The sequence below is a fragment of the Paroedura picta genome, chromosome 18 (genome assembly GCF_049243985.1).
Source record: "Paroedura picta isolate Pp20150507F chromosome 18, Ppicta_v3.0, whole genome shotgun sequence".
NCBI lineage: Eukaryota > Metazoa > Chordata > Lepidosauria > Squamata > Gekkonidae > Paroedura > Paroedura picta.
The window spans coordinates 1,342,482-1,365,165 of record NC_135386.1 but is presented as its reverse complement, the minus strand read 5'-3'; the positions used below and the strand labels follow the sequence as shown (position 1 = coordinate 1,365,165).

At 53.4% G+C, this 22,684-nt stretch overlaps 1 protein-coding gene across 1 annotated transcript; it reads right to left on the bottom strand.

The window, feature by feature from the left end:
- Nucleotides 1–2,998: 2,998 nt before the first annotated feature.
- ANXA2 (annexin A2) lies at nt 2,999–22,286 on the bottom strand. Its single transcript, XM_077318293.1, has 13 exons — nt 22,166–22,286; nt 14,528–14,587; nt 12,673–12,772; nt 9,604–9,698; nt 8,869–8,982; nt 6,944–7,034; nt 6,539–6,618; nt 6,077–6,136; nt 5,835–5,928; nt 5,220–5,315; nt 4,827–4,885; nt 4,159–4,281; nt 2,999–3,410 (listed from the first exon to the last, which is right to left on the bottom strand). Exons 2-13 carry the CDS (start codon nt 14,573–14,575, stop codon nt 3,351–3,353), a joined length of 1,020 nt encoding a protein of 339 aa, XP_077174408.1. The 5' UTR covers nt 14,576–14,587; nt 22,166–22,286; the 3' UTR covers nt 2,999–3,350.
- Between the last annotated feature and the right edge of the window lie 398 nt (nt 22,287–22,684).

Sequence of the window (22,684 nt, the reverse complement as noted above, 5' to 3'; positions counted from 1 at the left end):
TTAAACGTGCCGTTCCTTGACTACGGAGGCCACTGAATTTGGAAAGGGAGCCAGATATTTAATCCCAGCCAGTAGCAAATACCATTAAGAAGGATTATTATTTCACCCCACCCCACCCCAAGGAAATGAATATCACTGTTAACCTCTTTTTCATTTTGGTTTAAGGCTCACCTCGGCACAGAATCTCGTAAATATTATGTTAAGCTGATGTAAACCATTCCGATCTCAGTGGGAAAAGATCCGTTCTTTTGGGAACCATTGTTACCCGAAAGCGTGACGGTTTATATATTTTTTTCAAGGGGTAGCTGTGTTGGTCTGCAAGAGAAGTGCGTTTTTTTAATCTTTCGCCCAGCATAATCCAGCTGCAAAAGCACACAATGAAAGTACGTTATCCAACATGTGCGGAATGAGCCCTAGACTTGAGTCCCTTATTTATTTATTTATTTATTTATTTTATTATATTTCTTTACCGCCCTCCCCGGAGGCTTCAGGAGCAACAAGATTTGGAGGGCTGGGCGGTCAAGAATCAAAGCTCTCTTAGTCAGACGCAAACACAAGCATTCTCCGGATTGGGAGGGCCTTGCTCATATTGGAGGAAGTGAGCTTTGACTCCCCAAAGCTTATATTCTCGAAACATTTCCTGTCTCTAAGGTGCTGCTAGACTCTATACGTATTGGGAACGGACGGGGTAGATTTATAAAGATAATTTGAACTGCGAGACACGCGTATCACCTAACCATGAGCACAAGGAGGTCTGTTGCAGTCATGAAATCCCATCCCGCCGAATTTAGGAGCCAGTGACACCCCTCTAGGATTGCTTACCCCAAAAAGAAACCTCATCGCAGATCGGACACTCTGCTGCATTCCCTCCGCCGAAATCCATTCCCCTCTTCTGGGTGGGTCTGGGCCACGCCTAATTTTGCGGCCGCATTGAGGCTGAGGCGGAAGGCATCGGGGCCTTTGAATGCTTCCACCTTGCTTTCGAGGTTGGGGGGGGCGGGGAGGTTCACTTGGCCGGGCTGCTGAATTTGCTCTCGACAAGATGCCATGCAGACCCATGGGAAATTCTGGGGAGTTCACCCTTTGCTTCAGCAGGGTTTACAATGCATCCCGCAACCCCAAAAATGAGATTTTTAAATGTGCAAGGTAACAGGAACAGGGGCGTGTGTGTGCATGGGGGATTTCTGTGGACAGTTGCTCCTTCGGAACCCGCTACCCCTTTGGTAGACCTGTCCCCAGGTAGGCCTGCTCCTGGCCTTCCTCCGTGGGCAAACACGACACGGTTTGCAAACATTACATGCCACCCCAGGCCGCCCCCTCCCCTCCCCTCCCCAGATGATGCCACGGCTCCCCCCTCTTTCCCCCCCCCCCAACACTGAATGTGCAACCTGGACATAAACCACCCGCTCGACCTAATTAAACGAATTCTTCCTCTCTATTAAAAATTTAGAAGTGCTCCCTGAGTGTAAACAAGTCATTTTGAAAGGGGAGAGAAGAAACCCTAATGCCCACAAATAATTGAGGCGCTTTCCTCGAGCCAAGCGGCCTCCCTGGGACGACGGCCCATAAATTACCCTAATTCTTCGCCAATCGGCCAAGGGATATCCGTGGAAAAGCGGAGGAGTATTTAGCGGTTTGTGATTAAAGGCCCCGCTTGTGTTCCTTTTTAACACTTCACGGTGGAAATGCCGTTGGGGGGAATCTTCTGCGCCCGTATCCTGTCGGTTCCGGGACAAGAAACATCCCAAAAGACTGACCAAGGGGGCTGACTCGGAGGAGGGCAAGCTTTTGCAATGGGACGGGGGAGGTACAGAGCTGCAAGACATGGGGCCTGACCCCCACGGGCCCCACTGGAATGACCCGGCCCGTGCAATGCCACCGAACCCACAGAGGGGTCAAGTCTGTTGTGGTGAAGGGCAAGATGATCCATCAGGTGTCACCAACTTGAGCCACCTCCCTTTGTTCTCCCCCACCTAGTCCCTCCGTAAATCATGGCCACCGATTCACCGGTGGCTCACGATCATCTCTGCAAAATTTCGTGTGGCTTTCAGGGAGCCTGCCACCCCATGCCCCATACACCCGGATGGACTCCGATGGGAGGGATGACCTGGGTCTTCTCCCTGAACGCGGCTCAGGCTGGCGACGGGGGAGGTTGTGTGCAGAAGGCAAAGGATGAAACAAAGGTTCCCTGACACCGTTCTTTGGAAAAGGTGGGGGAAGATGTAAATGTTTGCTTGAGACAATCCCAACAAGCAAGCGAGGGGAAATCGTAAGGCTTTCCTAGGGCTCCCTCTGGTGGCCATCCCCTCTCTCTGCACCTGCTTGAGCTGAATTTCTTTTTTTGGTGGAAGGGATCTGCTCCTGCTCTCCTTCGTACAGCAAAGGAAGCAGGAATTGGGCGCTTAACGGCAACAATGCATTTCAGGCATTCGCCCTCCGCTGGGTTTTAAAAGAAAGGTGGGAGTCGTGGCTCCGTGGATGGGCTCAGTTGTGCAGAACACCGCGGGATCTCCAGCGGAAAGGCCGGGAGACGGACACACACGTGAAGCTGCCAAGCAGACCCTCGGTCCATCAAGGCCGGTATTGCCGGCTCAGACTGGCAGCTGCTCACCAGGGTCTCAGGCAGAGAGTCTTTGCCATCACCCACCAGCTGGGACCGCCAGGGGTTGAACCTGAGACCGCCTGCAAATTTAATCCGCTAAATTAGTTGCTCGTTAGAGAGTTAGTTTCATTCGAAATCTTATAAATTCCCTCTTGAGTAAAGTGATTTCAGTATTTGGGAGAAAGGTGGTCTAAAAGGCTAATAGGGATGGAGATGGTCAATCGGCCTTAGGCAGAGGCCTTTCCCCCCCTCACCTGCCCCCTGGTCCTTTTAACGGGAGGTGCCCGGAAAAAGGAACACAGGAGTGGGAAGGCAGAACGAGGAGGCACAGAAACAGCCGTGAGTGAACAGGGTGGATTTTGTGCTCATACAAAAAGGAGTCTTGCAGAACCCAAGAACGGTTTCTCCTAAAGTAAAAATCCCACTTTTATTTGTACGTTGGACAGGAATGTAATACAAAGAAGCAGACTCTTTCACAGCACAGGATTTTGCCTCTTGCTCTCGCCCTTCCTCTCTGGAGTGAGAACGCCTCCAGCCTCACCGCTCCTGCTTCAGGTTAGCTACTCGAGGAAAAGCCACGCAGAGCCAGGTTAGGGGACTACGCAAAAGCAGCAGAGGGGGGGCGAGTCTGGCAAGTGCAGAGAACAGAGGGGTTAGTGCGTCGAGGGGCCCAGTTTGGCAGGAGGAGGAGGAGGAGGAAAGCAGACGACGCGTGTCCAAGCAGGACGGGTCTTCTCCGGGGCAGCTCTCAGTCCTCTCCGCCGCACAGGTTAAGGAGCGCCTTCTGATAATCGCCCTTTGTGTCTTGCTGCAAGGGAAGCAGAAGAGACATGATCCGCTGGACCTTCCAGCACCGTCAACGTCCTAAAAGGGCCTCCGAAACAGCACAGAACAGAAGGTACGCAAAGAACATCAGAAGAGCCCTGCTGGGTCCCTCCAGTCCAGCCTCCCGTCTCACCCAGGGGCCAGCCAGTTCTTCTGCAGGGCCAGCCACAGGGCAGGGAGGCCGAGGCCTTCCTAAGGGCATCAGGAACCCTGCTGGGTCAGACTAACAGTCCATCCAGTCCAGCCTCCTGCCTCACACAGAGGCCAACCAGTCCCCTCTGGAGGGCCAGCCACAGGGCACAGAGGCTAAGGCCTTCTCTTGATAAGAATATAAGAAGAGCCCTTGGCAGAGTAAAAAACAAACTAGGACGTTAGGCAAGGACTGAACGCTGTTGTGCACAGCTGTCAGGAACTGAACCCGGGACCGCCTTCTGCATGCAACGCCTGGGGCCAAACACCGTATCCATGACCCAGCATGGGACAGCGTGGTGTGGCGGTTAGAGCATCCAATGAGGGACTGGGAGGCCCAGGTTCAAGTCTCCACTCTGCCACGGCAGTTACTGAGCGACCTCGGGCCAGCCACACACTCTCAGCCTACCCCACCTTGCAGGGCTGTTGTGAGGATAAAAACGGAGGACAATAGAGGAGAGTCAGCTGCCTTGGGTGCCGATCATTCCTGCACACGTAACTGGTGTGGCCCAGCCCCAGGCCACCCTACCTGCCTCTCTCACCTGGATGAAGTAATAGAGGGACTTCCCGTATTTCCTCTTGAATTCGCTCTTGATTTTCAGCATGTCGGCTTCGCTGCGGGAAACCATGACCCGGATGAGGACTTTGTCCTTGGTGCCTTTGCCCTGGAAGCATTTAGGAAAGTAGCTGGTCACATTCATGGGCTTTTAACACTTGGAATTTCTTGAAAAACCAGGCGTCTGCTCACAAAGGGAGCCAGCGTGGTAAGCTCCAAACCTGAAAATCTTGGTGGCTTCGAAGGCGCTTCTGGATTTGAATCTAGATTCAGAAACTACCTGCACCCTGTGGAGTCCCCCCCCCCATTTTTGCTACAGTTAGATTCAGGGCTTGTGGCTCCTGGAGACCAACAATATGACCCTTCCTGAGTCAAAGCTCCCATCTCTAGATACAAGGCAGTGCTGACTCTCAACTTCTCGCTGGTCTCTACGGTGCCCCTGGAGCCAAATCTAGCTCTTAGCGGACACACCGCTTGCCTCTCATGGGTGAATTCTTGGTTTCAGTTTTGCTGGGCCTTTGCCCAGTGGAGGTATTCGATCCCTGAATGGGAGAGGCCCAAGATGGAAGAGCCCCCCCCAATCTCCCGGGCTAGAATTTGCCCAGGAGATCTTCCCGCAGCACCGCGTGCCGGGAACAGTTGCGTATTCCCTACCTTCATGGAGTCGTAAAGCCGGTCAGCGAAGTACAGCTGCTTGTTCTGGATGCAGCTCACTGTGGGAGGAGAGGACACCGGGTGAAGGCGGATCACAGGCAAAATTTAAACCAGGGCTCCCCAGGGAGAAGAGCATCGACGGTAGAGCGGCTTTCCTGATGACAGCTCCCCAAAGGCAGGCTGGCCCCGCGTCATCAGGCTGCTGCATCCTGAGAGAGCTGGTGTGGGGTCTGGAGAACTGGGGTGGATTCCCCACTCCGCATGCAGCCAGCTCGGTGGCCTTGGTCTAGTCGCAGTGCTGTTCTTGCACAGCAGTTCCTTTAGAGCTCTCTCCGTCCCCCCAACCTCACAGGGTGTTGGGCATTCAGACCAGCCATCTCCACGGCGACTTACCAAGGTGAAGGAAGGCGTTTTCCAGGTCTCCCTTGACCTCCTTCTTGATGCTCTCATGCATATCGTAGGGACTGTAGCTCCGGTACCTCTCAAACACTGTCAGGGTCAGGAGAGAGAAGAGAGCCTGCGTTTAGGTCAGGAGTCCCCCAACCTGTTTTTGGAGCCTGAAGGCATCTCTGGAACTCTGACACGGAACAATGGGCGGAGTGACAAAATGGCCGCCCCGATAAATACTGACAAAATGGCCACCGTTGTGAGAATAATCCCGCCCTTTTTGGAGCCTGAAGGCATCTCTGGAACTCTGACACGGAACAAAACGGCTGCCAGAATAAATAGTGACAAAATGGCCGCCGTTGCGATAATAAAATGGGAGTGGAAAAATGATGTACATTCCATGGAGGAAGGGTCGGATAAAAGATGTACTGGATAAACGCAATGTCAGCCAAACACATGTGTAAGGAAGGCCTTGGATTGAAAAATATCTGCCTTTCCCTTCCCGCATTCGCAACCCAGGCAAGAGAAATTGTGACGAGGACGTCCCTGGAATCCTTCAATGCTCCTCTTCATCACCCACCCCCCCTGCATTTTGCCCTGTCCCGGCCTGCTTCCCGTTACCTTTCTGAAGGTGAGGCACGCTCCTCTCGGTCATGACGTTGATCCACTTGGCCACATCGGTTCCCTTCCTCTTCACCCCGGCGTCATACAGGTCCTGCGGAGGCAGAGAAAGAACAGCTTTAGGGCCTTTCGGGCGTGCCTATCGGGTACGCCTGCCTCTCACGGGGGCCGAAAGGCAGGGAATTAAAGTCTGAAAAGGAATGGAACCATCCAAACGGCGGGAAGGGATCCGTTGCACCCACCCGGGCGTCTTGGTCGATCAGTTCGTAATCCACCACGGAATGGTCCTCGTTCCTCCGACCCTGTAGTTTAAGAAAAGAACATACAACTTCAGTGTCGGACACGGACACAAAAAATCCTTTCCACCCGCAAAATCCTTGACAAGGGAACGTCCGTGGTCCAGGGCCAACTTATTAGGAGTGACGCTGAGTTGGAGTCAGTGGATTCTTGGCCCACCTTGGTGATCTCCTGGCCTTGCTCTTTATCCAGCCCTCCCTTGAATCTTTGGGAAGTGGGAACAAGTCCGGCAAAGCCACACGGCCCTTTGGTACCCAAGGCAGATGTGTACAATCAGACAACCCGAGTGTGAGATTCCCAGGGCGGTGTTTCAGTGCTAGCCTAAGTCAAATACCTCCACGGCGTAGAGGGAAAGAGGGCACAGTGCATTTTAACCAGCAGAGGAACAAACACAAGAGCCGCCGCACCTTGGCCAGGGCGACCATCAGCTTGCGGAAATCGCCGGAGGTGTCTGAGATGATATCCTTTTCCAGCTCAGTCTTGTACACTGAAAAAAATAAATGTATTAATCAGACAAGACCAACCGTGAACTTTTAAAATCTTCTGTACTGATGGTTAAAAATACTGAACTGGCAGAGTTTGTTTCTGAAGAAGCCCCAACAGGGCAGGTCAGACCAAAACCTCTGGAAGACTCAAGCATGCGCCTTGTGGTCCATGACCAAGATAATTTCTCTGTCCCTTCCTGTGACTTCAGGGGCCTCCTCCTTGGGCTTCCTGTGCCTCCTGACTCGGGGCCCTTCAGATCTCCCCACAAAACCCAGAGAACCAGTGGCGATTCGGCCCTCCTCCCACGGCAGGCAGGGCAAACTTACTCTCCTTGTAGACTTTGTTAATTGCGTTGAGTTCTTGGTTGTTCCGTGAGCAGATGATCTCGATGAGTGAGTCCTCGTCCGTCCCCAGGCCCTGGGAAGAAGAGCACGACCCATGAGGCTTGAGGTCCCTTCCAGCTCAATACAGCCGGGGACTCCCTTCCCATGTTTTGCTCGCTTCTGTGTCTAGTTGATACAGACCCTGGAGCTACACTGGCTGTGGGGGGAGCGTCTGACCTTTGTGCAAGGATGGATATTTGCCAGGGGGTGGTATTTGTAAGCCGGGTTCTGTACAAAACCACTGGGTCATTCCACTGAGGGCCGTCCAAAACACAACTACCTGGATATCAAACTGAATCTTTTGTTCCCTGCAAGAAGTCCCGTGTTCGCAGGCACTGCATCCCCACTCCCGGGCACCAAGAAAACCCAGTTTCATTATCCCGGCGAACGCCGAAAGACAAAACTGTATTTTGCGCGACGGGCTAAAGCTCATATTCTGTGCATTTGGAACAAGCTGGAGGAGTTCAAGGGACATCGGGTTATAAAATATGTATTTCAAAGACTGATTCCATGATCAAAGTCAAGATTTAATCAGCAGGTTTCCTCTACGAGCTTCCTTTCCCGAGCACGGGAAGCATAAGCATAAAAACTTAATTCGGGAGTGCGACTTTGAACTAACGTTGAATTAACCGAGGGTAAAGTGTAAATCAATTATGAGGCTGTTAATACAATAAGAAAATTACTAACACACATGAAAAGGTGTCGGGTGCTAATTAAATTTTTCAGGAATTCAGACGACCTTCCCGGGCCCTGTGCAGTGAGAAGGATTCCTGCGGGAGGCCGGGAGAATTATGCTTGATTTCGGCTCCATTTCATTCCAGCCGCTTGGGCTACAAAGCTAGCTCTGAATCATACTTTTAGAGGAGGTCCAAAACGAAAACGTAAAGAAACAGAAGGGCTCAATCTAGCTGCACAAGAACAAGCTCCGGAAACAACCGGTGCTGACAGCAAACGTCAACTTTGCAAGACAAAAGACAAAACAGTAAACCACTTGGTCAGCGCCTGCAATAAAATGGCTCTAACAGACTCTCGGGAATGTCGCAATAGAGTTACGGCTAGCTTTCCCTGGAATCTTGCAAGATGTATGGCCGGAAATTCATGGGAGCGCAAACCAGACAAGATCATTGAGAACAAGGAAACAAAGGATTCTCAGGACTTCCGATTGCAAACAGATCAAACACCAGGCGTGTAAAATAATCTACAACTGCCTCAAATGAAAACGGTGAATTCATCTGGGCTGTAAAGGATTCCATGGCTTTCGTTGGAGATTAGCCATTTCGGGGACGTTTTGTCCTGACACAACCGTGCCGATTTCAGCCACAAGAGGGCAGCATTGGATCAAAATAAAATGACTCCAGGCCGGTTGCTTAACAGGGAGGAATGCAAAATAAGTCTGAAGCAAAGCATACATGCAGACTAGCTTCCGCTCTGTGGAAGGTCCCCCGGATGAGCCAGAAGGTAACTTCTGCCCAAGTTCTAGGGTGCTTTCAAAGCTGATTCTCTGGGTGAGATGCTCAGAAGAAGAAGAAGAGCTGGTTCTCCTCACACCCCACTTTTCAATACCCGGAAGAGCCTCCAAAGCAGCTGGCAACCGGCTTCCCTTCCTCTCCCTACAACAGGCACCCTGGGAGAGAGCCCTGGTAGTACTGCTCTGGGAGAACAGCTCTAACAGGACCGGGACTGGCCCAAGGGCACCCAAGCAGGCTGCATGTGGAGGAGGGGCGGGGAATCAAGCCTGGCTCACCAGATGAGAAGCCGCCACCCTTAGCCACGGCACCCCGCTGGCTCTCTGTACCAGCCAAAGATCCACGGAACGGATAATGAAACAAACAGGGCTTCCTGCTGCTTGTCCCCGTCCCCCCCCCTACCTTCATGGATGCTTTCAGTTCACTGGCGTCGTATTGGGCGGGTGTCTTCAGGAGGCCCAGGATAACCGTCTCCAGATGTCCAGACAGAGCAGACTTCAGCGCCGCAGGCAATTCCTGCCAAAAGGGGCAAGAGCCCGACACGTTACGGCCGAATCCGGATCGAGGCCTCAATCAGCTTCAGCCTTTCTGGAAGCGACTGTTCCTCCCTCCCCCCACCCCAAAAAAGAGGTGAAAGAGAAACACGTCCCAATTTTTAAAAAGTGAAAGCCCCTAGGTGCATTGCTCTCTCCTCCATCAAGTCAGCCTGATTTCATGTCTTCGGAACAGAGAACCGGGGCTGTTTTTTTAAGTTCCGACACTGATTTAGTACATCTGAAGTTATGCTTAAAAGGGCATCATTGTGTTGCAGTCAAATGAGGAGAGATTTCAGCGCCTTCCACAAGAAGTGTGGGGAGAAGAGGGAGGGTGACCTGAAAAGGGGAACCAGCAGCTAAGAGGCTTGGTGGCAGAGGAGGAGCTTCCATGAGTCCCTGCTCCCTCCCCTGGACCTCACCGCCCCGCACTCTCCTGATCCAGACCAGGGGGCTCGGTATCTGTGTACTTCAAAATGCTCCAGACTGGGGCCCCTCTTGGGCTCTCAGGGCCACACCCAGCTTGCCTGCGACCCGCAAGGGCTGCCAGACGCAGAACCCCTCTGGAGTATCTCTCGTGGGCCGGTGGGCCTCCTGCCCGTACCTTCTTGGTCCTCCTCTGGTAGGCGAAGGCGATGTCCTGCCGCTGTTCGTTGCTGCGGTTGGTCAGGATGTTCACGATGGTGACCTCATCCACGCCTGCAAGGAGAAAGGCCGGGCTCAGCGGGGCTTTGACCTCGGGGCCTGCTGCCGTCGGAGAGCCGCTGCTGCACAGAGGTCTTTCCGACTCATTACTGCCGGATCCTTTCGCCAGGGATGTCAGGGACTGAGCCTAGGACCTCCTGCATGCCGGCCAGGAGATCTTCCATTAAGACTGGCAGCCACTCTCCAAGGTCGCAGGGGGAGGCATTGCACCCCAGACACACACACACACACACACACACACACACAGACTCTCTGCTCTGAATGCAATCCCCCCCCCCCCCACCCAGGTACAGCCGCTTCACTCCTTTAGCAATCGCCCTCTAAGAACAAACCGCAGGCCCAGGCAACCTCTGATAGCAGGGAGGCCGCCCAGGCCAGCTGTGGCAGGGAGGGGCCGGGGAGGGGCAGCTCGGAAAAAGCAGCCAGGAGCAGAAGACGAGCAAGAACGGCGAGTTTTTCCTGTTCTCTGCCGAGCTCCAGGAACAAGGCTGTTCATTGCTCTGGCATTTCACAGGAAGGGGGGGGAGAGGAAAGGGGGGGAAAAAACCACTCAGCTTGCATTTCAGGGCAGGAGACACCGTGGGCAGGGCGCCTGTGAGTCACCGCTGCCGAAACGCGGGGGGAGGGGGGGGGAGAGAGAGAGAGAGACAGCCACCCAGGGCAGAGCTGCCTTCTTGTGCTTCTTTCTGCACGGACGGCAGGGCAGCAAAGGGGCTGAACGCACTCCCAGGCCTCGGTGGAAGGGAAGGGAGCGGCGTCCCCTCGTGGGCTTGTTCGGCCTTGGCTGGGTCAAAGCCCAGCCCCGTTTTTAAAGGCCCTTTTTCCTTCTCTTGCTGCTACCCTTTGAACGGCACAGGCCCCTCAGATCCCAGGGCTGGGAGTTGGATGGGAGACCTCCAAGGACCACTGAGGTCATGATGGGGAGGCGGGCAGTGGCAAAACCACCTCCAGACGCCTCTCGCCCGGCTGCAGGATAAACCTCGGATCTCCCGGCTGCGTCGTGCACGTGCCGTGCGATAAAGAAACCAAGAAACCTCCAACGGCAGTTTTGCAGTCCGTCCCCCAAGCTCTGCTCTTGCTGGACTCTTGGAGCCACTGGACAAACCGACAGTCTTGCATTCCCCCCCCCAGTACTATCCCCCACCCAGCTGGCCTTCTGAGAGAGGAGGGCTGCCAAGGGGAGCTCCCGGGATCTGGCCACCCAATGAAAAGCGCCTGACCCTGAATATCGTGCGGGTCTGCAAGGTGCCCCTGGGCTCAGGTCCAGCTCTTCAGAGGCAGGAGGACAGAATGGATTTCCAGAGGTCTTTCTCCCCAGAGGAAAAGGGCTGCCTTGGAGGGGGAAGTCTGTGGCATTGCCTCCTGCTGAGGTCCACCCCCAAATCTGCAGGAATTTCCCAGCCCTCGGTAAAAGAGGGGCATTGTGTGAGCGAACAGGAAGTATTTCTGCAGCATTCCCAGGTCCGTGCTGCCCCCATGCAATTAGCGCTCAAAGATTTCTTTCTTTTTTTAAAAAAAGGCAAGACTGACCCACAGTGGAGAGGCAAGGAAATACAGCGACCCTGAAACGCGGAGACACAAAATAATGTTCAAAACTGCTAAGCGGAAGGAATCCGGCGGAAGTGAAGCCCCCGCTGCAGTGGAACACCCTTAGGGAAGGAGCTCTCCTGTTACCACAGGGAGAGCATCTGAGGAATGCTTTTCTCCTCCCCGCCGAGCCCTGGCTTATCCTTCAGGTACAATTCCAGGTTCCTGTTTGCCCAAGTCCTGGATAAATTCCCCCACTACTATTCCATGAAGCCCTGGAGATTTTGGATGGTAAGAAGGAGGACTGGTTTTGTCACCACTGATACAGTGAAAGTTTGCATTGAGCCCAAGCCGTGCTGGGCAAATTCTCTCTGGGGCTGGACCCCCTTCATACGACACATATGAAGCTGCTCAGACTGGCAGCCGCTCTCCAGGGTCCCAGATCAAGGTCTTTCCCATCCCCTCCTGCCTGATTCCCTTTTAGCTGGAGATGGAGCCTGGGGCTTTTTGCGTGCCAAGCGGAGACCTGCAGGCCCCTCTCTCTTTCACATGAATCCACGCACCCGCCTTACAATAAATTCGACCCGGATGTCTGTCAAGGTCAGTCTTGTCTGCGCAGACTGGCAAGAGTTATGGGTTTTGTGTCTGGTTGCCAACCTGGGAACGAAAGCTCAAAGGCGGCCAAAGCTCTTAGCATGCTGCAACCAGCTTGGCACCATCTGGAAACCACTCCCCGAAACCTAAAATCTCGTGCAATAAATCAGGAGGGCGCAGTGAACAAGGAGGTGCTTCTCCGTCAGCTGCGTTTTATGTATCTTCTGCGGCCCTGCAAAATGCTTGGGTTTTTTAAAGGTAAATAAGCATTTTTCCAGCCCTCATAGCTACGGATTCTGAGTTGAGGGTCTGTAGAACCATGATCCACACTCCCTCCCTCCCCCGTCCCGGTCTAGATTTGGTGAATCCTCAAAAGTGTGTGTACAGAGTTCCACCCTTCGAGGTGGATCTGTTTAGGGCCTATTTAAAAATCAATGGCCCTAGAAGGGTGTAAACCTCATTTAGGATTTCATTGCACAATTTAGAGACCTGCTTACTTTGCAGAATTCAGAGGGCTGTCTTACCTGCATTCATTTGTGAAACTGACGTTAACCAGGAAATCAAACTATTTATGGGACAGGTGCTAATGCATCAATACACAGTTTTGGGCATGAAATCATTCCCCCCCCCCCACGGGTCAGGTACCTAAGAGTCAAACTGGGTGTTTCTCTGGGTGGATGGGAAGGAGGGCGTTTAAGAACCCCGCTGTGCAATCTGGCACCCCAGTTTAATTCCTCTGTGCTTTGCCCACCTTCATAAAGCAATCTTGTTTTCTAGAAGTAAAAAGAATAACAGCAAAAGGCAGGGGCAGGAGCCGACTCAGCAGGAAGGCCTTTTCCTCACAAACCTTTGGTCTTGATTGCTGTCTCGAGGGCCGCAGCATCTCGGTCAGCGTCGAAGTTTCCATACGCCTTGACGGTGGCGTAGGCGCTGGGGGGAAGAGAATGCTGGGGACAGAGGAAAAAGAGACAGGAATGTCAAAGGCTTTCTGATCGGCTGATGGTTATCGGGATCGGTTGAAGTCTTGGGGGAGAACGAGAATCCCCCCAGCTGGTTGTTGTGGGCTTTCCGGCCTGTGTAGTTATGGGCTGGTCGTTTTCGTCCCTGATGCTTTGGCAGTAATTGGGGCTGGCTACCTCAGGGGCAGGACAAGGCAAAAAAAGGACTCTCTGTGCCCTCTTGCCGTGTCTTAACTTTGAGGATTTTTTTAAAATTTGCCTGCAAACGGCTGCAGGAATACTGTGGGATAAGTGGGTGGCGTGCAGATGTTCTAACAGAAAAACAAAACTCGGCACATCTGCTTCATTCAAGGAAAAGCACAGCCATATGCTGTGCAAGGCAGCCAACAAGGGACGTTTTTCCCCGCTTCTGGCACCACAGGGGCTGTGGCTCCGGGGCAGAGCCTCTGCTTGGCATGCAAAAGGTCCCAGGTTCAATCCCTGGCCTCTCCAGTTAGAAAGGCCAGGTGGTAGGTGAGGAGAAAGACCCAATCCTGAGACTCTGGAGAGGGGCTGCCAGCCTGAGTAGACAATACGGACCTTGATGAGCCAATGGTTTAATTCAGCAAAAGTCACTTAGATAGTTGGGGGCACAGTGCAAAAACCCTATAATAAAGTTATGCATTACAGAGAAGGACACTGAGGAAATTAGAGCGCGAAATACAAAAAAGCATCACAATATTATATCAACGTAGCGTACAACAAATATCCAACAGCAGATATGGAAAATACTAATATGCAGCAAACTGATCTTATTTACAATAAGAACAAACTAAATTTGACTTCCTACAAAAATTACATCAATATAGTTTTGTGATGCTTTTTGGATTTCACTCTATAATATTCTCAGCGCTGTCTCTGCACCCAAAGCTAATTCGGCAAAAGGCAGTTTCCAGAAATGCGGCTGCCTGGAAAACCCTTCCCCCTCCAATCATGCCACTGGAGCCCATTGTTATATTTCGGGTCACAAAGAGAGGGGAACAAGGTATCAAGAGCCTCCATTGTCCTTCTGGCTTGACTTGCTAGGCAGGTTCCAAGCTTCCAGATGCGAGGGTGAAAACACTTAAACACACACAAAAAAACACCACCCCTGCCACTCCTACAATCCCACCTCTATTCGCCAAGCAGGAACCTGGCCCACAATCACCCTTCACTTAGCACACAGTTTTTCCAGAAGAATGTGCTCATTTTTCACTGCCAAAAATAACAGCAAAGTGGAAAAAGTTAAACACGCCCATGGAAAAGCCAAAGGAATTGAAAAGTTCGGAGGCAGGAACTGAGACCACAAGCCCCAGCCAATTAACACTGAGTGAGGAAGTGAGTTCAGAAGCCCCAGCCAATCAACATTGAGTTAGGAAGTGAGTTCAGAAGCCCCAGCCAATCAACACTTAGGCAGGAAGTGAGATTAGCCAATCAACAGAGTCAGGAAGTGAGATCAGAAACCCCAGCCAATCAACACTGAGGCAGGAAGTGAGAGCACAAGCCTCAGCCAATCAACACTGAAACAGGAATGCTTGTGATCTCACTTCCTGTCTCAGTGTTGATTGGCTGAGGCTTGTGATCTCTCTTCCTGTCGCAGTGTTGACTGGCTGATGGCATTTAAACAAGCCTGTCTGTGTCCAAATACCCATGCAAATTCAGTCTTGGATGTAACTAAACAGAAAGAGGGTGAGCAAAGATGAAAGCATGCAGGAAGGTACTTACGTCCCCCTCCAGGGAGAGCTTGCCTAAGATTTCGTGGACAGTAGACATCTTGGAAGGAAGCTAGAAGGGAAACGAGAAAGAATCCTTCATGTAGACCTGTTTTTACCCCTCCACACTTTTCAATGCCGCTGCGAGAATTTAACAAAACAAAGTAGTCTATCACACAACGACAAGCTGTAGATTCCTAACTGTGAGGTGGGTTGCATCTGTCAGTTGATGGAAAGGGGTTTTTCTTCTAAGCAAGCCTACTTCTCCATTGTTTTCCCTCTAATTATGTGCAAGGGTTCGCTGCCTGAAGGGTAACCACCTTTTAAAAATTAGGACGGTTCCCCAGCCAACAGCATATTGCCTTGCTGGCAAAGAGATCAAGGCAGCCCTAGCAAGGCCAAGAAATTAAGCGCCAGACACACCAGAAGGAGATCTGGCCAAGGTAGGCCTATCCTGCCCGAGGACCGCCTTCTCTTGCATGCCTAAAATGGGTCACTGGCCTGATCCAGCAGGGCTCTTCTGAGGTTCTTCTTGCATAAAACCGACTGCGCTAAAAACCAGAATTTAAAACCACAATTTAGGAGTGCCAGTAAATTAACCAACTGCGCTCCTGAATAAAACCTCCAACACGAAACGGCCTTTTGTGTTGTGGGGCTGCTGTCAGACTGGGGTGTTGTGTATGTGTGTGTGTGTGGGGGGGGGGTATAACCCATCCAGAATCGGAGGCAGCTGTTTTCAGAAGGGTATCGTAGGAGGAATGTGGGCTGGGTGTTGCATTCCTGGAGATCAGGCACGAGAAAGGAACTCCCAGATTCTTCTAGGTTAGAGAAATATTTCAACTCCTGGCCAGCCTCTAACAACGGTATGTGCTGTTCTGCTCCTGGGGCTGGCTACACTCTATGGGGAAGGGCCCCACATCCAAGATAGGGCGTTGTTCCCAGGGAAAGGGAATGGTGCAACCTCACAGGGGTGCAGGGTGCAAATTTGGATACACAAGAGCTGGGAGGTAGCTTGGATAACACACACGTACGCAAACCCAGAGGTGTGTCAAAGTTGTGCTTGGGGCTGATCCTGCCTTGAGCAGGGGGTGGACTAGATGGCCTGTATGGCCCCTTCCCACTCTGCGATTCTATGACTCTGGAAGTCCAACATGGACAAGATTCTGATTCATGCCCATGTTCTTCCTCTCGGCATCTCCCCTACTTCCTGGGTTACCAACCTCCAGCTGGCACCCAAGATCTTTCAGTATTATAGATGGTCTTCAGAGGACCAAGACCAGTTCCCCTGGAGAAAATGGCTTTTCGGAGGGTGGGCTCCAGAGCATTATACTCCACAAAGGTGCCTTTCCGCCCCAAATCCCACCCACTCCTGGCTCTGTCACCAAATCTCCAGGTGTTTCCCAATCTGGATCTGCCAACCCTGCTCCGGACTCAGACTACTTTATCGTGGTTTGAATTCCTGGTCTGGAAGGAGGAGAACCACGGATGCAGAAGCCAGGGACCAATCTGCCCAACCCACTGGGCCTCAGGATGAGTTGAACCGATGCCCTTTGCAGTTTCCACCGTTCGTTAATGTTATCGTTGTAAATACAATAAGCAAATAAATAAAATACCAATGGGGCCCACCAGAGCTTCTCTGTTGGGCGTGAAGCTGAAAAATAATTCCCCAGAGAGCTTTTTTGGCAGCTGGCCCCCAAATTCCGGGCCGCCCTCCCTGTGGAGCAACAACTGGTATCCTCTTTACCCGGCCTTTCACACCAACTTAAAAACTCATCGGTTTGGGGGGGCTTATGAAAATCACGGTCTTGACGACCCTTCCAGATTTTCTGTTCTGATAGGAACTGTCGGATTTAATCTGCTGCTTTCAGAACTGCGGCTAGAAGAGCGTCATTGAGGATCATTCCGAAGTTTTAACCAGCCGGGGTATTAAAACTCTCCTGGCTTTCGCTTGAATGGCGATTGGGGCGGTTGCTCTATTATTCTTCGGGCATGCTTCATGTTTCATAAGCTGCTTTTAGGTGTTTAAAACGGCAAAGAGTATTTAGACAAAGCCAAACCAAGCCCACCCTCTAACCCCCTCCATAAGAGAAGAGCTGTTTTTTTTATACCCTACATTTCCCTAGCTAAAGGAGCCCCAAAACGGCTTACAGGCTTCCCTTTCTCTGTGGTATGTGGGGTTGAGAGAACCCCAAGAGAACTGCTCTGCAAGAACAGCTCTAAGAGAACCGGGACTGGTCCGAGCTGGCTGCTTGTGGAGGAGTAGGTGTGGGGAACCTAAACAATAATAAGAAGAATGGGTTTTTAAAATCCGTCTGCAAGGAAATCCCTTGCTGCCTGCACACAGCGATTGCACCAAAAGTTGAGGAATTGCAATGAAAAAAGCTTCAACGCGAAGATTTCTGAGGGAGCCCTGTTCCAAAAGCAAATGAAAACCACACTCAAGCGGGCGTGTTGGGGCAGGGGGAGGGAAACAAAACCCCAGCCTGAATCATACCCAGCCTTCGCACACTGGAATTTCCTCCGGATTGCCACATAACACACGCTGGAGGACGGAGGACGCCAGAAGGCGGCCTATTAACAGCCATTGATCGGGAAGGGGCAGGGCGTGGAACCGGAGACAAGAAAGGATCAGGACAGTCCTCGGAGAGCGATCTTTGACCAGAGGTCACAGACAAGACAGCTATGTGGCAGCGATTATGTTGTGAAATCGCAGAAACGTCAACCAGGCAGCTGTGGGCGAAGGCTGTGTTTTGAAGCTAGCACAGGTTACTAGTCCTCATGGGTGGCCACAGAAAAAGGAATTGGGAGGGGACCTGAAACTAGGAAACTTAGGGGGGAGGGGAGGTGCCAACCTTCCTTCGAGGGAAATCCCAAGGGAGGGTTTTCTTTTGTGGAGTCCCCTGAGCAGAGCTGAAACGGAAAGGTATGGGCAGTGCCCAGGTGGGGGCTGGAGAGCACCTGAAGTTATAACTAGCCTCCAGGTAGGGTTGCCAGCTTCTAGCTGGTAATCTCTTGGGAGCACAGTGGATCTCCAGGTGACACAGAGCAGCTCCCGCGGATAAAATGGCCCCTTTGGAGGCAGACTCTGGGTCATGACAACCCAGAGAAGAGATCTCTGCCCTCTACAAAGCCACACCAGGCTCCACCCCCTAAATGCACAATTTGGGACACTCTTGCAAGATTTAAGCAGGGCTGGACCGGGCAAGCAGTCAGGTGGGAGAGCGCTTCCTACTCCTTTGATCCTTGACATCTGTCAAGCTATACTCCTTGGGGAGGCTCTGCCTACGCCCCTCCCCAATCCCATGCTGGGCAATTTTACGGGCCGGATCGGAGCTTAATTTTATGCTGGGCATTGGAATCTGAATTAGACATCCTATTTGCATTTCAGAATTTTATTTGTGCTATTTTAAGCCACGTTGCGATCCACCCTGGCAGGGCGGGAGAAAAATTTAAATAATAAATTAAGCAGTAAATCAACATGCATTGCTCCAGCGCAGGAAGAAAAGGTGACACAGGAGTGCAATGATTCCAAATGGAACAGATTATAATTAACGCCATCAAGGGCAGACTTATTCATGTGGGTGTCCGGGCTGAGCATCTTTCCCACGGCCTTCCCCACATTTCCTCTCCCCATGGTGGCAATGCCACGCCCCAGGCTAGGGGCATACCGACAGACCATTATATCGATAGACAACAATTGCTGCTCTAAAAGAAGCCCTTTCCAAAAGCCATCGGTGGGAGGCCATGGAAGCTCTCCATCAAGGGCTTGGGCGTCCAACCACCCAACATTCAGTTTGGTCCAGGAACAGAAAAGTCAAGGCGTTTGGGGAATGGTGTACAATGATGCATCGTGTCATACCCCCTAGGAGCTCGGAAACCGAACCCTGGCAATGCAGAATGAAAAATATGTCTGGCTCAGAGAGATTCTGGACCTCCCTCATTCCAGCCGGAGAACAACCCCATGAGATAGGCACTGGTCCACGGGGTCCTCCTGTATGGCTTACTGGGAAACAGAGATTGGAATCCGGGGCATCCTTATCTACTCTGGACACTGCCCCAGACTGTGGGGCTTGGCTTAACACTTTGCCATCTTGGCACACTCTCGGGGTTGGGGCGCTCCAATTTTGGCACACTGAGATGTCCCCCTCTGCTCCAATCCTTAATGAAGGTTAAGGACATTATGGGGTTTGGTCTTAATCTGCACATCATGCACAAACTTCATTCACATGAAGCTGCTTCGTACTAAATCAGACCTTCAATCCGTCAAGGTCTGTCATGTCTACTCAGACTGGCAGCCATTCCCCAGATCAAGGTCTTTCCCATCCTTGTCTCTTTAACTGGAGATGCCGGGGATTGAACCTGGGACCTTCTGCCTCCCAAGCAGAGGCTCTACCAGTCAGCGATGGGCCCTCCTCACTGACCTCCTAAGAAATGGAGGGCAGTATCCTGCCCAGATTTTCCCAAATGGTAACCAAAATAGGCACACAACCCCCCTGCCACATCTCTTCTGCTGCTCTCCCTCGAATTCTGATGCAGTTTGGGGAGACAGTGTCATCCAGGCCACCCACTGAAGGCCAGGTATAAAATTAGTCCAAAATCAGCAATCGAAGGAGAGAGCAGGAATTGCCACCTAGGCGTGGCTGTTCCCTCCACACCGGCTCAAAGTGGAGCGTTCCTTTGGAGGAGAACAATGCAGGGAGTGTCCCTGTGTCAGACAAACTTCAGAATGAGTAGATGGAAACCCTCAGCCTCCGGAGAGGGGCCCTTCCTTCTCCCAGCTCAAGCCGGGCGTGGCCGCGGAGGGGGCCGGGGAGAGAGCCCGAGAGGAAGAAGCAGCCCCCAAAGAGCCACGGAGGGGAGATATCCCTTCCCCCAAGCAGCAGCTTATTTTTTATGATGAAGGCCTTGATAGGAAACGGGGCAGGAAATGCTACCAGCCGAGCAGGCGGAAGTAACGCCACCTGGAAGCGGTGCCAAGCACTGCGGCAGATCTTCATTAACTTCAGGGCGGAGGGGAGCAGCACGTAGATTGAAAGCATCGCTGGGGGAACCAGGCTCTGCAGCCAGACTGGGGACGTTCTCTGGGCTGGGCCACACCGGCCTCTGTCGCCGCTCGCCTGACTCGATCATGGCCGCTGGCCAGAAGTATATTACTACTACTACTACTATCTGCTGGTTGGGTTGCATCAGAGCAAATTTGTTCAAGCATAAAGCTTTCCGGGTTGGGGCTGCCTGAGCGGGTTGGGGGAATACCTGGGGATTTTAGGGGTGGACCCTGGGGAGGGCAGGACTTCGGCAGGGCACAAGGTCATGGATTCCACCCTCCAAAGTAGCCCTTTCCCCCAGGGGAGCTCCTCTCTATGGTCTGACGATCAGCTGTAATAGGTCTCCAGACCTCACCTGGAGGTTGGCAGCCCTATCCGGAGGCTAAAACCCAGTTCATTTTGGCCGAGTGGTGGTGGTGGTGGGGTTGATGATACAGAATCACCCCCTCCCCGTTTATTATATGCAAAATACTGCATTTGGGGGGTGTGAGCCCCCAGGAGAACATGACAGGGTCTAATTTCAGCCTTAGTCCAGGAAGCTAACCGTCTAATGGCATATACTTCTGAATAATTAAAATCGAGTGCCACCCGTCAGAGCCTCGCCTGTAGGGTACAGTGATTAAGGAGTGGCAGCCTCTAATCTGGAGAGCCGGGTTCGATTCCCCACTCCTCCTCCTCCACAGGCAGGCAGCTGAGTGACCTTGGGCTAGTCACAGTTCTCACAGAGCAGTTCTTTAAGAGCTCTCAGCCCCACCCACCCCGCAGGTAGGGGACAGGAAGGGAAGGGTGTTTGTAAGTTTCTCTGGGACGCAACTTTGAGGAGTGGAAAGCAGGGTGTAAAAGCCCAGCTCTTCTTCTATACAAGCCCTTCAAAAGGAACAGGAACTCCTGGGAGTAAAGGCGGCCTTCTCCTAAATCAGGTTGTCTGAATTATGTCTTGCTTCCCCCATAATTTAAAGAAAAGGCCAAACAAGACCAAGGCCAAGGTATGGGCACAAGCCCACCAAAGTGTCCCATATTTACGGCCAGGGACCCCCCAGCTCAATTCAGTTGTGAACCAGCTCCCACTTGGGAAATGAGACGCCTTCCCTCTACAGCCTGGAGAGCCCCCTTTCAATGGCTGCAGCTACGGACACGCCTGGCCTGGAGAACAGAACCGATCCTGTTGGCCCCGCACAGGAGACACCTCGTGGCTTGGTAAGCGACACGGCTGGAAAGCAGAACGTGGAAACCCTTTTTCACGAACCCCAAAGGCTCCCGGGCCGAGAATCCAACGGGTGTGGCTTTCCCAGCCCCGGTAAGCACAAGACTTGCTCCGACACGCCAGCTCAAGGGAGGCAGAAGGGCCTTCCTCAGCGGAGGGAGGGAGGGAGGGATCGGACACACCCAAAATCTGCACTGCAACCCAGGGACTTGGCCTCACTGGTCACAGCTAACAGCCACAAAAAGGGGAGGCAAGCAACGTTAAGCACTGCGCTGGTCGTGGGTTTCTGGTGCCCCCTCGCTCTCCCAGCCAGATGTGCGTTTGTTAGGGCCGGGTGCCAACATCCCCCCCCCCACACACACACACTTTGGGCTGCCGGAAGGTCTCCTTGGCCAGGCCCCGTGGGAGATGCAGCAGCCGCAGGAGATGGCCAGGCAGCCAGGAGGCAGGACTCCTCCACAGAGGGGGGCCGGATTCTGGCACCCGAGAGAGGAGAGGAGAGGAGAGGAGAGGAGGGGGCTGCTGGTCAGCATCTGCCAGGGGAAGGGGTAGGCTGGCATCTGAGCGGCCGGGGAGACCACCAATCAAAGGCCAGGGTCTTTCACTGAGGATTAGCATCCTCCCCCCCCCACCTGCAAGGAAGGGGAAGAGGGGTGCCAGATCCAGACTGGGAATCTCCTGGGAATTTGGGGGGTGGAGCGTCAGTGGGGCACTGGGGCGGGGAGTCCCTCTGCCCCCCAAGGCATCCCTTCTCTGCAGGCACGCTGTGGTCCCAGGGGGATCCGCAGGCCCTCCTGGAGGTTGGCATGCCCATTGAGGACCCAGCCTGAGGGCAGGGCTCTGCGTGCCCCGAAGTCTGCCCTTCCTGAAGAGGCTCCCTTGCCAACTGAAGCCCTCCCGGGCAGGGGGCGCAGACTTTCTCCTCCCAAGGGCTCCCGTTAGGATGGCGGAGAGGAGCCGCCCAGCCGCATAGCAGGGCGTGGCCCGCCCGGAGGAGCAGACACTGACACAAGCATGGCCCAAGAGCCTTGCCAACTCCGCGTGGAGACACGCCTGGAGGTTTTTTTGGGGGGACGACCTGGAATCTTTACCGTCTTGAAACTAATTGCAAATCCAGGAGACCTCCAGGCTCCACCTGGAAGTTGGCAAGCCGAATTTCTGCACCGCGAGCCTGTTGCGGGGGGAGGGGGGGAGGGCTCCCGAGCAACTTTCCGGCTCTGCCAGCTGCGCGGACCCGATCCTGCAGCCACAGCGTCCGCGGCGCTTCCTCCCAGGGAGCGCCAGTGTGGGAGGATGGGAGAGCCCGGGGCGCGGCGGGGAGGCGCAGGGGCTGCGCTCCCGGGGAGTAACCCCACCGGAGAGAAGAGGCTTGCTCTCGCGTAAGAGGAGGGCTGCGACTCACCTCCGGGTGGCGGCGGCGGCGGCGGCGGCAGGCTCCGAGTGCGGGCGGCGCAAGAGCGAGAGGCGTCCGGGGCGGGGGTTTTGTAGCGCCCCGCAGTCCCCGCCCGCCCGCCCCACCCCGGCCGGGAGCGGCTCTGACTCAGCCCCGCTGCTTGCCAGCTGCTCGGCGGCTCTCGCGCGCCCTCCCCGCACAACACCCCTGCGAGGGAGGCCAGGCCGAGGGGAGGGGGCAGCTTCCCGGGACCGGAGGGTTGGAGAGCTCCTGGAATCCCCAGCGACAGACCTCGCTGGATTAGCTGCAGCAAACGATTGTTGCGCTTCTCCAGGAGAAAACGGGAGCTTGGGAAGGGGGGCTGTGCACTTCCCTCACAGATCTCCCAAGTGTTTCTGAAGCTGGGCCCCCTGACCCCACAGCCACGCTGCTATTAGGGGTGCCAACTTTGGGGTGGGGGAATTCCTGGAGGTTTGGAGAGGCAGGGGAATTCCAGAGGAGTTCATATAGAGCTCACCTGACAGACCA